Here is a 16,867-nt window from a genome sequence, read left to right as displayed (position 1 = left end):
GTGGCGCCCACATTCACCGACGGGAGACCCTGAATGACCCTATAAAACCCTGCACAGTTCAAACACCAAAAATATTAAAATTGCCTCATCAAGATAAGATAGAGACAACTAACTTATCTGGAAAAGTCCACAACAGAGTCCTGACGTGTTTCCTCCCAGAGATGCCAGGGAATCATCAGGGGACAAGCACAGATGCGAACTCCTCCTTGGGGCACCAGAACAATGGTGTGTGAGGCTATTTTAATATATTTGTCTGTATTATTGTGGTTTTTGATCTTTTAATGGTAATTAGTAAAAGTTATTTTTTTAATGGGGATTATTCTTTGGTTTTCCTACCACAGGAGGTGAAAGGATGGAAACACTGCCATTCTCTATCCTAGCCATCCTATGAATAATCTGGGCCACAGCCCTTGTCTGTTGAAAAATAAAGAAAAGAGAGAAAAAAAAGTTTAAATCCTACACTGCCTAATAAAGGCTAAGACAGGTCTGCTACTTAGAGCCATGTCTGCCTCCGAATGACACTAAGGGGCCCTTTGCATACTACGACATCGCAGGTGCAATGGCGGAGGGGTCAAATCGAAAGTGACGCACTTCCAGAGTCGCTCAAGACATCGTAGTGTGTAAATCGTTTTAACTACGATTACCGAGCGCAAAAGCGTCAGTATCATATGATCGGTGTAGTGTCAGTCATTTTCATATATTGGCTGCAATGAGGAAGGAAGGAGGTGGGTGGGATGTTTACGTCCCGCTCATCTCCGCCTCCCGGCTTCTATTGGCCGCCTGCCGTGTGACGTCGCTGTGACGCCACAAGACCCGCCTTAGGAAGGAGGCGGGTCGCCGGCCAGAGCGACGTCGCAGGGCAGGTGAGTGCATGTGAAGCTGCCGTAGCAATAATGTTCGCTACGGCAGCTATCACCATGACATCGCAGCTGCGACGGGGGCGGGGACTATCGCGCTCGGCATTACAGCATCGGCTTGCGATGTTGTAGTGTGCAAAAGGCCCCTAAGCTAAACTGGATAGCTGGGTGCTGGCACTTGGCTGCCCAGGTTTAGCCTATTTGGGAGGATTTTTTTTTTTTTTTTACTACGTTTACTAAGTATTCATGGTGGCAGCAAATCAACTTATGATTCCTGTGTCCCAAATGAAGCAACTGAGAAAAATTAGTTGACTATATGACTCTAAACAATATTAAAATTGTATGCTTTTTTAAAATTATTTTAAAAGTTAGGAAAATTTAGAAATTTGCAGAAGTGTTTTTGTCACCATTTCCTGAGATGCGTAATATTCTTCTGATGATAGAGTTGTCTGAAGGCTTGTAATTTGCTTGGCGAGTTGTTTTTACAGACCCCATTTTTGGGGACACTAACTACACTTTTTTTTCCCCACTTCCCTTTTGATGATACCCCATTTAAGAATCCCAATACATACTGGGATTCTCCAATGAAGCGTCATCAGGAGGTAGCTGGAGGCTGTGGTCACTACCACAGCTCCTGTCCCCTCCCTGGAACAAAGCGTCATCAGTGATGCTTGTTTCAGGAGCTGGGCTAGTCCCAGCGTGATGTGCACTGTGCAATGTGTTCAATGACAGCACATTCTTTGTTACCAGCTCAGATCAGCAATAACAAGCTGACAAGAAAACGCACTGTTAGTGCATGGTGTCAGAATGCCCGGCGTGCAGAGACTAATCATGTCCCTTGTGGGGTTGGCGCTGTTCTCTGCATGGCGAGTATTCTGACACCATGCACTAACAGTATGCTCTGCTCTGGTACTGGCTCATTACTACTGATCTGAGCTGGCAACAGAGAGCGTGCTGTCATAGTGCACATCACGTAGTGCACATTGCGTTGTGACTAGCACAACCCTAGAAATGAGTCACTGATGGTGCTTTGATTCAGGGAATGGGAAGCAGAATTTGCCCCCCGATGACCCTTCGCTTGCGTTTCCAAGTACGCACTGGAAGTCTCAAACAAAGCACCATCAAAAAGGAAGTGCAAAAGATGACAGACTTCATTTAAAGTGTGTGGTTTTCTCAAAGTAGATTTCCAGATGCAAAATTTATGGTGCAACTAAAAATCTGTCAAAGAATACCTGGTGTAAAAAGCAGGTGACCCACTCAAAGACATGATGTTTTGGAATATGGAAAGCGTATATCCTTAAAATTCAGTGTGCACAATGTGAATCCACAACAGACTGCCTTACCTAGAATCTTCAAGTGGATGCTGTACAGTCAGTAACCGTGGATGTCGGAGCCTCGTTAATTGTTGGACCCCCCGTTTCAGAGAATCTATAATTTGATCCTTCTCATATTTTTGATACTTGTCGATTAACTTTTTGTCAAACACAAAGACTGCAACTTCCTAAAGAAAAAAAAGACCCAGGTAAAGAACTAAACAGCACTAAAACACTACTCTAAAGAGAATGGTAGTTATACATTAATGTGACTGAAACACCATTGGGGCGACTTAATGTCTCGGTTTCACTTTTTTAAACTAGTAAACCAGTGTGACTGAATTGTGAAACAAAACGGCATTTTTGACGCTATAAAACATTGCTATTACCATTTGAAACCTTACTAGGTATGAGGCTGATAATGGTTTGTAGTTTCTTTGCTAGTCCTATCACATGTAAACATTAAAGAAGACCAGTTACTTTTTCAAAGAAGAAGGGAATTTTGTTTACTTACCGTAAATTCCTTTTCTTCTAGCTCCAATTGGGAGACCCAGACAATTGGGTGTATAGCTACTGCCTCCGGAGGCCACACAAAGCACTACACTTAAAAGTGTAAAGCCCCTCCCCTTCTGCCTATACACCCCCCGTGGGATCACGGGCTCCTCAGTTTTAGTGCAAGAGCAAGAAGGAGGAAAGCCAATAACTGGTTTAAAAACAAATTCGATCCGAAGAAACATCGGAGAACTGAAACCATTCAACATGAACAACATGTGTACCCGAAAAAACAAAAATCCCTAAGAAAACAGGGCGGGTGCTGGGTCTCCCAATTGGAGCTAGAAGAAAAGGAATTTACGGTAAGTAAACAAAATTCCCTTCTTCTTTGTCGCTCCTAATTGGGAGACCCAGACAATTGGGACGTCCAAAAGCAGTCCCTGGGTGGGTAAAATAACACCTCGTGATAGGGCCGAAAAAACAGCCCTTTCCTACAGGTGGGCAACCGCCGCCTGAAGGACTTGTCTACCTAGGCTGGCGTCCGCCGAAGCGTAGGTATGCACCTGATAATGCTTGGTAAAAGTGTGCAAACTCGACCAGGTTGCCGCCTGGCACACCTGCTGAGCCGTAGCCTGGTGCCGTAATGCCCAGGACGCACCCACGGCTCTGGTAGAATGGGCCTTCAGCCCTGAGGGAACCGGAATCCCAGCAGAACGGTAGGCTTCAAGAATTGGTTCCTTGATCCACCGAGCCAGGGTGGATTTGGAAGCTTGCGACCCTTTACGCTGACCAGCAACAAGGATAAAGAGTGCATCCGAGCGGCGCAGAGGCGCCGTGCGGGAAATGTAGATTCTGAGTGCTCTCACCAGATCCAACAAATGCAAATCCTTTTCACATTGATGAACTGGATGAGGACACAAAGAAGGCAAGACGATATCCTGATTGAGATGAAAGGGGGATACCACCTTAGGGAGAAACTCCAGAATCGGGCGCAGAACCACCTTGTCCTGGTGAAACACCAGAAAGGGAGATTTGCATGACAGCGCTGCTAGCTCGGACACTCTCCGAAGAGACGTGACCGCTACTAGAAAGGCCACTTTCTGTGAAAGGCGAGAAAGGGAAACATCCCTCATAGGCTCGAAAGGCGGCTTCTGGAGAGCAATTAGAACCCTGTTCAGATCCCAGGGCTCTAACGGCCGCTTGTAAGGAGGGACGATATGACAAACCCCTTGCAGGAACGTGCGTACCTGAGGAAGTCGTGCTAGGCGTTTCTGAAAAAATACAGATAGCGCTGAGACTTGTCCTTTAAGGGAGCCGAGCGACAAACCTTTATCCAAACCGGATTGCAGGAAAGAAAGAAGAGTAGGCAATGCAAATGGCCAGGGAGCAACTCCCTGAGCAGAGCACCAAGATAAGAATATCTTCCACGTCCTGTGGTAGATCTTGGCGGAGGATGGTTTTCTAGCCTGTTTCATGGTGGCAATGACCTCTTGAGATAATCCTGAAGACGCTAGGATCCAGGACTCAATGGCCACACAGTCAGGTTCAGGGCCGCAGAATTCTGATGGAAAAACGGCCCTTGGGACAACAAGTCTGGTAGGTCTGGTAGTGCCCACGGTTGGCCTACCGTGAGGTGCCACAGATCCGGGTACCACGACCTCCTCGGCCAGTCTGGAGCGACGAGGATGGCGCGGCGGCAGTCGGACCTGATCTTGCGCAGCACTCTGGGCAACAGTGCCAGAGGTGGAAACACATAAGGTAGCCGGAACAGCGACCAATCTTGAACTAAGGCGTCCGCCGCCAGAGCTCGGTGATCGTGAGACCGTGCCATGAAAGCCGGGACCTTGTTGTTGTGCCGGGACGCCATTAGGTCGACGTCCGGCATCCCCCAGCGGCGACAGATCTCCTGAAACACGTCCGGGTGAAGAGACCATTCCCCTGCGTCCATACCCTGGCGACTGAGGAAGTCTGCTTCCCAGTTTTCCACGCCTGGGATGTGAACTGCGGATATGGTGGATGCCATGTCTTCCACCCACGTCAGAATCCGCCGGACTTCCTGGAAGGCTTGCCGACTGCGTGTTCCTCCTTGGTGGTTGATGTATGCCACCGTTGTGGAGTTGTCCGACTGAATTCGGATCTGCTTGCCTTCCAGCCACTGCTGGAAGGCTTGTAGAGCAAGATACACTGCTCTGATTTCCAGAACATTGATCTGAAGGGTGGACTCTTGCTGAGTCCACGTACCTTGAGCCCTGTGGTGGAGAAAAACTGCTCCCCACCCTGAAAGACTCGCGTCTGTCGTAACCACCGCCCAGGATGGGGGTAGAAAGGACTTTCCTTTTGACAATGAAGTGGTAAGAAGCCACCACCGAAGAGATTCCTTGGCCGCCTGAGAAAGGGAGACGTTCCTGTCGAGGGACGTCGACTTCCCGTCCCATTAGCGGAGAATGTCCCATTGTAGTGGACGCAGATGAAACTGCGCGAAAGGGACTGCCTCCATTGTTGCTACCATCTTCCCTAGGAAGTGCATGAGGCGTCTCAAGGGGTGTGACTGGCCTTGAAGGAGAGATTGCACCCCTGTCTGTAGTGAACGCTGTTTGTCCAGCGGAAGCTTCACTATCGCTGAGAGAGTATGAAACTCCATGCCAAGATATGTTAGCGATTGGGTCGGGGTCAGATTTGACTTTGAAAAGATGATGATCCACCCGAAACTCTGGAGAGTCTCCAGCGCAACGTTCAGGCTGTGTTGGCATGCCTCTTGAGAGGGTGACTTGACCAGTAGATCGTCCAAATACGGGATCACAGAGTGACCTTGAGAGTGCAGGACTGCTACTACTGCTGCCATGACCTTGGTGAAGACCCGTGGGGCTGTCGCCAGCCCGAAAGGCAGAGCTACGAACTGAAGGTGTTCGTCTCCTATAACGAAGCGTAGAAAACGCTGATGCTCTGGAGCAATCGGCACGTGGAGATAAGCATCCTTGATGTCTATTGATGCTAGGAAATCTCCTTGAGACATTGAGGCGATGACGGAGCGGAGGGATTCCATCCGGAATCGCCTGGTTTTCACGTGCTTGTTGAGCAGTTTTAGATCCAGAACGGGACGGAAAGACCCGTCCTTTTTTGGCACCACAAACAAATTGGAGTAAAAACCGTGACCTTGCTCCTGAAGAGGAACAGGGGTCACCACTCCTTCTGCCTTTAGAGTGCACACCGCTTGCAGAAGAGCATCGGCTCGGTCGGGAGGTGGAGAAGTTCTGAAGAATCGAGTTGGAGGACGAGAACTGAACTCTATCCTGTACCCGTGAGACAGAATGTCTCTCACCCAACGGTCTTTGACCTGTGGCAGCCAAATGTCGCCAAAGCGGGAGAGCCTGCCACCGACCGAGGATGCGGAGAGAGGAGGCCGAAAGTCATGAGGAAGCCGCCTTGGTAGCGGGTCTTCCGGCTGTCTTTTTTGGGCGTGACTGAGCCCGCCAAGAATCTGAGCTCCTCTGATCCTTTTGAGTCCTTTTGGACGAGGAGAATCGGGACCTGCCCGAGCCTCGAAAGGACCGAAACCCCGACTGTCCCCTCCTCTGTTGGGGTTTGTTTTGTCTGGGCTGAGGTAAGGATGAATCCTTACCCTTGGACTGTTTAATGATTTCATCCAAACGCTCACCAAACAGTCGGTCACCAGAAAATGGCAAACTGGTTAAGCACTTTTTGGAAGCAGAATCTGCCTTCCATTCCCTTAACCACAAGGCTCTGCGTAAAACCACGGAGTTGGCGGACGCCACTGCCGTACGGCTCGTAGAGTCCAGAACAGCATTAATCGCGTAAGACGCAAATGCAGACATTTGAGAGGTTAAGGATGCCACCTGCGGAACAGATGTACGTGTGACCGTGTCAATCTGTGTAAGACCAGCTGAAATAGCTTGGAGTGCCCATACGGCTGCGAATGCTGGAGCAAACGACGCGCCGATAGCTTCATAGATGGATTTCAACCAGAGCTCCATCTGTCTGTCAGTGGCATCTTTAAGTGCAGCCCCATCTTCCACTGCAACTATGGATCTAGCCGCAAGCCTGGAGATTGGAGGATCCACCTTGGGACACTGGGTCCAGCCCTTGACCACGTCAGGGGGAAAGGGATAACGTGTATCCTTAAGCCGTTTGGAGAAACGCTTATCTGGACAAGCGTGGTGTTTCTGGACTGACTCTCTAAAGTCAGAGTGGTCCAGAAAAGTACTTAATTTACGCTTGGGATACCTGAAATGGAATTTCTCCTGCTGTGAAGCTGACTCCTCCACTGGAGGAGCTGGGGGAGAAATATCCAACATTCTATTGATGGACGCTATAAGATCATTCACTATGGCGTCACCATCAGGAGTATCCAGATTGAGAGCGGTCTCAGGATCAGAATCCTGATCAGCTACCTCCGCCTCATCATACAGAGAGTCCTCCTGCTGGGACCCTGACCAGTGTGATGAAGTCGAGGGCCGCTCATAGCGAGCTCGCTTAGGCTGTCTGGGACTGTCGTCCGTGTCAGAGCCTTCACCCTGGGATGCATGGGACACCCCCGGAGCCCGGAGCTGTTCCAACTGAGGGGGACCAGGGAGCAATGATTCAACAGTGCCCATGGTCTGAGTTACTGGTCTAGACTGCAAAGTTTCTAGAATTTTAGTCATAGTCACAGACAATCTATCCGCAAAAACTGCAAACTCCGTCCCCGTCACCTGGACAGTATTCACAGGTGGTTCTCCCTGGGTCACCTCTAGCAGAGGCCCCGGCCGAGCAAGTGCCACAGGGGCCGAGCACTGCACACAATGGGGGTCAGTGGAACCTGCCGGTAGAGTAGCCTCACGTGCGGTACAAGCAGCATAGAAAGCCTGTGCCTTGGCACCCTTGCTTTTTGCAGATGACATGCTGTTGTCTCCTCTGAGTAATCTAGGAGGGTATATAGCCAAGAATCACCAGCGACCGTACAGTGCAATGTATCGAATGCAAGCATAAAAATACAAATGTACACTTCGGCACTAGTGGGGTCAGCACCAGAGGTGCCGCTTACCGCCCGCGCAAACGCGGGTGTGTGGTCGCCAGAATCCCGTGTCTGGGTCTCCCAGAACTTGTCTCCCCTCTCCAGCTCAGACTGCACACAGGAATGGCTGCCGGCGTTCTGTGAAGAGGGGCGGACCGTGGGCGTGCCTCAGACAAAGTGCGGGAAACTGGCTTCCCACTGTGTCCAGTGTGAGGGCTGGAGTATGTAAAGTAGACTCCAGCCCTCTGCGCTGATGTTCTGTACAGCGTCCCGCCCTTCCCCTGACTGGCAGGCCTGGGGGCAGGAACGAAGCGAAACTAGGCCGCAAAAGCCGGGGACTCGAGTAATAAGCGCGGCCGTCATATATGCACGGCCAGCGCGGAAGTCCCCGGCGCACCACAAGTCCCAGCCGCGCCGCAGCGTAAACTGACAGCAGCGGCCGGCGCGGCAGTTCCCAATACATTAACTCACTCAGCAGAGCTGTAGTGAGTAGTGGCACAAGCGCGCAGCGCTGTTGTCCCCGGCGCACTAACACACCCAGCAATGCTGCAGTGTGTCTGCGCGCGGTCTGTACGGGGACACAGAGTACCTTGACGTAGCAGGGCCATGTCCCTGACGATACTCAGCTCCATATCCAGCAGATTCCCCAGCGGCTGTGGATGGAGCACGGTCTCAGTGCCTGGAGACCGGTAAAATCCCACTTCACCCAGAGCCCTAAGGGGGATGGGGAAGGAAGCAGCATGTGGGCTCCAGCCTCCGTACCCGCAATGGGTACCTCAACGTTAACAAACACCGCCGACGAAAGTGGGGTGAGAAGGGAGCATGCTGGGGGCCCTAGTATGGGTCCTCTTTTCTTCCATCCGACATAGTCAGCAGCTGCTGCTGACTAAACAGTGGAGCTATGTGTGGATGTCTGACCTCCTTCGCACAAAGCATGAAAAACTGAGGAGCCCGTGATCCCACGGGGGGTGTATAGGCAGAAGGGGAGGGGCTTTACACTTTTAAGTGTAGTGCTTTGTGTGGCCTCCGGAGGCAGTAGCTATACACCCAATTGTCTGGGTCTCCCAATTAGGAGCGACAAAGAAATTGAGTTTATAAATACCTTATACAAAATCACACAGAGTTCCCCTGATTCCGTTGCTCTTTTCTGTTTTGTGCGGTGTCGCTCCATTGCAGAGATATTCACATTTGTTTCTTCTGGTGCGCAATATGTGAAATCTCTGCTTGTGGAGCAACTAGGTGTTTCTTCACAGTCTTCTCCCCGGGTGGGGGGGGTGGGGGGGTGCTTTCATACTAACCTCCTAGAGCAGTCTTCTAGAGCCTGAAACCACCAAGCTCCGATTGGCAGCATGTGGGAGAAGTAAAATTCCATGCCCCCAGAGAAGACACTACAGAAGCACTTAGCTGGCCTACCAGCAGAGATTTCACATACGGGGCTCCAAGAGCAACAAATGTGAATAACTCCACAATGGAGTGAAGCAGCGCAAAATGGAAATAAAATAGCTGAATCGGGGAAGCTCAGGGATATTTACAAGTTATTTAACTCAAATTGATTTGAATAAGTAAGTGGTCCTTTTTAAAATATTAGTGTAAATTTAGCCAATGAAGTGCCATCAAGATTACTTTGATTATATGCAACATCCATTTAATAGGAATATGTTGGGAACTGGGTCTGCTTTAGGCCGGTTTCAGACATCCGTGTTTAATCAGGTACCAGTCACACGCATGATGTTTGCATACGTGTGACAGGTACCGAAGGAAACACGGGTCTGTGAAATAAAAAGATTTTCCATATTTACCTGTTTTCTTCGGCTCTGCTGCCTCCTGCTCGTCGCTCATTATATTCATCGATTATTCACCGCACTCAGGACCTGGAAGCCGGAGCAGCGCAGGGACAGTGCTGGGTACAGCACCACCGAGGACAGCACCGCGGGGACAGGTGAGTACTCTGCAAGCACAGTGACCTCCAGGTCATCGGAGTTTCCAATGAACTCTAATGACATCATGATGACCCCCACGCTACAGCTTCATGGGTTTATCAGAGTTCATTGGGAACTGTGATGAGTCCCCGATGCTGTCCCTGCGATACTCCGGCTTCCAGGTTCTCACCATACACACACACTGAGCACATATACACATATGTATACACATATAGCAGACACACATGGATACACTGAGCACACACACACATAGCACACATGCATGTATATACTGAACACACACACACACACACACACACACACACACACGCGTATATACTGAAAACACACACGTATATACTGAACACACACACAGATACTGAACACACACACACACACACACACACACGTATATACTGAAAACACACACGTATATACTGAACACACACGAACGTATATACTGAACACACACACAGATACTGAACACACACGTATATACTGAACACACACGTATATACTGAACACACACACACACACACACACACGTATATACTGAACACACACACACACGTATATACTGAACACACACACACACACGTATATACTGAACACACACAGATACTGAACACACACACACTGAACACACACACACACACACACACACTGAACACACACACTGAACACACACACTGAACACACACACGTATACTGAACACACACACACACACGTATATACTGAACACACACACATATACTGAACACACACACACATATATTGAACACACACACACATATACTGAACACACACACACATATACTGAACACACACACACACACGCACGTATATACTGAAAACACACACGTATATACTGAACACACACGTACGTATATACTGAACACACACACACACACACGTATATACTGAACACACACACAGATACTGAACACACACGTATATACTGAACACACACACACACACACACGTATATACTGAACACACACACACAGATACTGAACACACACGTATATACTGAACACACACACACGTATATACCGAACACACACACACACACACACGTATATACTGAACACACACACACACACACGTATATACTGAACACACACACACACACACGTATATACTGAACACACACACACACACACGTATATACTGAACACACACACACACACGTATATACTGAACACACACACGTATATACTGAACACACACACACAGATACTGAACACACACACACAGATACTGAACACACACGTATATACTGAACACACACACACACGTATATACTGAACACACACACACACGTATATACTGAACACACACACGTATATACTGAACACACACACGTATATACTGAACACACACACACAGATACGTATATACTGAACACACACACACAGATACTGAACACACACACAGATACTGAACACACACACACAGATACTGAACACACACACACGTATATACTGAACACACACACACACACGTATATACTGAACACACACACACGTATATACTGAACACACACACACACGTATATACTGAACACACACACACACACGTATATACTGAACACACACACACACGTATATACTGAACACACACACACACACACGTATATACTGAACACACACAGATACTGAACACACACACGTATATAATGAACACACACACGTATATACTGAACACACACACACATACTGAACACACACACACACGTATATACTGAACACACACACACACACACGTATATACTGAACACACACACACACACACATATACTGAACACACACACACACATATACTGAACACACACACACACACACACATACTGAACACACACACACACATACTGAACACACACAGACATATACTGAACACACACACATATACTGAACACACAAACACACAGACATACACTGAACACACACACACACATACTGAACACACACACACTGAACACACACACACACACACACTGAACACACACACACACACACACTGAACACACACACACACACACACACACACACACACTGAACACACACACACACATACTGAACACACACAGACATATACTGAACACACACACATACTGAACACACAAACACACACACTGAACACACACACACTGAACACACACACACTGAACACACACACACACACACACTGAACACACACACACACACACACACACACACACACACACACACACTGAACACACACACACACACACACACTGAACACACACACACACACACACACACACACTGAACACACACACACACACTGAACACACACACACACACTGAACACACACACACACACTGAACACACACACACACACACACACACACACACACGTATACTGAACACACACACATACTGAACACACACACGTATATAATGAACACACACACACGTATATACTGAACACACACACACATACTGAACACACACACACACATACTGAACACACACACACACATACTGAACACACACACACACATACTGAACACACACACACACGTATATACTGAACACACACACACGTATATACTGAACACACACACACATACTGAACACACACACACACATACTGAACACACACACACACATACTGAACACACACACACGTATATACTGAACACACACACGTATATACTGAACACACACACACACACACACACGTATATACTGAACACACACACGTATATACTGAACACACACACACACACGTATATACTGAACACACACACACGTATATACTGAACACACACACACACACGTATATACTGAACACACACACACATACTGAACACATACACACACATACTGAACACACACACACACACATACTGAACACACACACACGTATATACTGAACACACACACACACACACACGTATATACTGAACACACACACACACACACGTATATACTGAACACACACACACACACACGTATATACTGAACACACACACACGTATATACTGAACACACACACACACGTATATACTGAACACACACACACAGATACGTATATACTGAACACACACACACAGATACTGAACACACACACACAGATACTGAACACACACACACACACGTATATACTGAACACACACACACACGTATATACTGAACACACACACACGTATATACTGAACACACACACACACACGTATATACTGAACACACACACACACGTATATACTGAACACACACACACATACTGAACACACACACACACGTATATACTGAACACACACACACACGTATATACTGAACACACACACACACACACACACACACACGTATATACTGAACACACACACGTATATACTGAACACACACACACACACACACACGTATATACTGAACACACACACACACACACGTATATACTGAACACACACACAGATACTGAACACACACACGTATATAATGAACACACACACACGTATATACTGAACACACACACACACGTATATACTGAACACACACACACACGTATATACTGAACACACACACGTATATAATGAACACACACACACACACGTATATACTGAACACACACACACACGTATATACTGAACACACACACACATACTGAACACACACACACACACACGTATATACTGAACACACACACACACATATACTGAACACACACACACACACACACACACACACACACACATATATACTGAACACACACACACATATACTGAACACACACACACACACACACACACACACACACATACTGAACACACACACACACACACACACACACTGAACACACACACACACACACTGAACACACACACACACGTATACTGAACACACACACACGTATACTGAACACACACACACATATACTGAACACACACACACACACACACACACACATACTGAACACACACACACACATACTGAACACACACACACACATACTGAACACACACACACACATACTGAACACACACTGAACACACACAGACATATACTGAACACACACAGACATATACTGAACACACACACACACAGACATACTGAACACACACACACTGAACACACACACACACACACACACACACACACACACACACTGAACACACACACACACACACACGTATACTGAACACACACACACGTATACTGAACACACACACATACTGAACACACACGTATATACTGAACACACACACACACGTATATACTGAACACACACACACATACTGAACACACACACACACACATACTGAACACACACACACACATACTGAACACACACACACACATACTGAACACACACACACACGTATATACTGAACACACACACACACGTATATACTGAACACACACACACACACGTATATACTGAACACACACACACGTATATACTGAACACACACACACACGTATATACTGAACACACACACACACACGTATATACTGAACACACACACATATACTGAACACACACACACACACGTATATACTGAACACACACACACACATATACTGAACACACACACACACACACACACATATACTGAACACACACACACATATACTGAACATACACACACACACACACATATACTGAACACACACAGACATATACTGAACACACACACACACACACACATATACTGAACACACACACACATATACTGAACATACACACACACACACACATATACTGAACACACACAGACATATACTGAACACACACACACACATACTGAACACACACACACTGAACACACACACACACACACACACACACACACTGAACACACACAGACGTATACTGAACACACACACACACACACACGTATATACTGAACACACACACACACATACTGAACACACACACACACATACTGAACACACACAGACATACTGAACACACAGACATACTGAACACACACAGAAATACTGAACACACACAGACATACTGAACACACACAGACATATACTGAACACACACACACACACTGAACACACACACACACACTGAACACACACAGACATATACTGAACACACACACATATACTGAACACACACACACAGACATACACTGAACACACACACACACACACACACTGAACACACACACACACACACTGAACACACACACACTGAACACACACACACTGAACACACACACACACACACTGAACACACACACACACTGAACACACACACACACTGAACACACACACACACTGAACACACACACACACACACACTGAACACACACACACACACACACTGAACACACACACACACACTGAACACACACACACACACTGAACACACACACACACACTGAACACACACACACACACGTATACTGAACACACACACGTATATACTGAACACACACACACATACTGAACACACACACACACGTATATACTGAACACACACACACACGTATATACTGAACACACACACACACACGTATATACTGAACACACACACACACACACGTATATACTGAACACACACACACACGTATATACTGAACACACACACACACGTATATACTGAACACACACACACATATACTGAACACACACACACATATACTGAACACACACACACATATACTGAACACACACACACATATACTGAACACACACACACATATACGGAACACACACAGACATATACTGAACACACACACATACTGAACACACACACACACATACTGAACACACACACACTGAACACATACACACACACACACATACTGAACACACACACACACACTGAACACACACACACACACTGAACACACACACACACACTGAACACACACACTGAACACACACACACACACTGAACACACACACTGAACACACACACACACACACACACTGAACACACACACACACACACACACACACACACACACACACACACTGAACACACACACACACACGTATATACTGAACACACACACACACACACACACACGTATATACTGAACACACACACATATACTGAACACACACACACACACACATACTGAACACACACACATACTGAACACACACACACACATACTGAACACACACAGACATACTGAACACACAGACATACTGAACACACACACACACTGAACACACAGACATATACTGAACACACACACATATACTGAACACACACACACACACACACACAGACACACACTGAACACACACACACACACACACACACTGAACACACACACACACTGAACACACACACACACTGAACACACACACACACACTGAACACACACACACACTGAACACACACACACGTATACTGAACGTATATACTGAACACACACACACACGTATATACTGAACACACACACACACGTATATACTGAACAACACACACACACACACACACGAATATACTGAACACACACACACACACATATACTGAACACACACACACACACCACACACACTGAAACACACACACACACACATATACTGAACACACACACATATACTGAACACACACACATACTGAACACACACACACACACACATGTATACTGAACACACACAGACATATACTGAACACACACACACACATATACTGAACACACACACACACACATATACTGAACACACACAGACATATACTGAACACAACACCACATATACTGAACACACACACATATACTGAACACAACACACACATATACTGAACACACAACAGACATATACTGAACACACACACAACACCCACAGACATATACTGAACACACACACACACACACACACACACCCACACACTGAACACACACACACACACATACATACTGAACACACACACACACACATACTGAACACACACACACCACATACTGAACACACACATACTGAACACAGACACACATACTGAACACACACACACACACACACATATACTGAACACACACACACACACACATATACTGAACACACACACACACACACACATATACTGAACACACACACACACACACACACTGAACACACACACACACACACACACACACACTGAACACACACACACACACACACACACTGAACACACACACACGTATACTGAACACACACACACACACACACGTATACTGAACACACACACACATACACGTATATACTGAACACACACACACACACACACGTATATACTGAACACACACACACACACACGTATATACTGAACACACACACACACACACACACGT

At 46.7% G+C, this 16,867-nt stretch overlaps 1 protein-coding gene across 2 annotated transcripts in view; it reads right to left on the bottom strand.

Annotated features, from left to right (window-relative positions):
* Positions 1-16,867, bottom strand: part of SCYL2 (SCY1 like pseudokinase 2) — a 154,280-nt gene that overhangs the window by 127,124 nt on the left and 10,289 nt on the right. For both annotated transcript variants that reach the window (XM_075342386.1, XM_075342387.1), the window contains exon 3: positions 2,201-2,358. In XM_075342386.1, the coding sequence (XP_075198501.1) occupies positions 2,201-2,358 (158 nt within the window). The remainder of the gene's footprint in view (positions 1-2,200; positions 2,359-16,867) is intronic.

The sequence above is a fragment of the Anomaloglossus baeobatrachus genome, chromosome 4 (genome assembly GCF_048569485.1).
Source record: "Anomaloglossus baeobatrachus isolate aAnoBae1 chromosome 4, aAnoBae1.hap1, whole genome shotgun sequence".
Taxonomy (NCBI): Eukaryota; Metazoa; Chordata; class Amphibia; order Anura; family Aromobatidae; genus Anomaloglossus; species Anomaloglossus baeobatrachus.
Note: the sequence above shows the minus strand (reverse complement) of the source record. Positions and strands in the feature narration are given on the sequence as shown.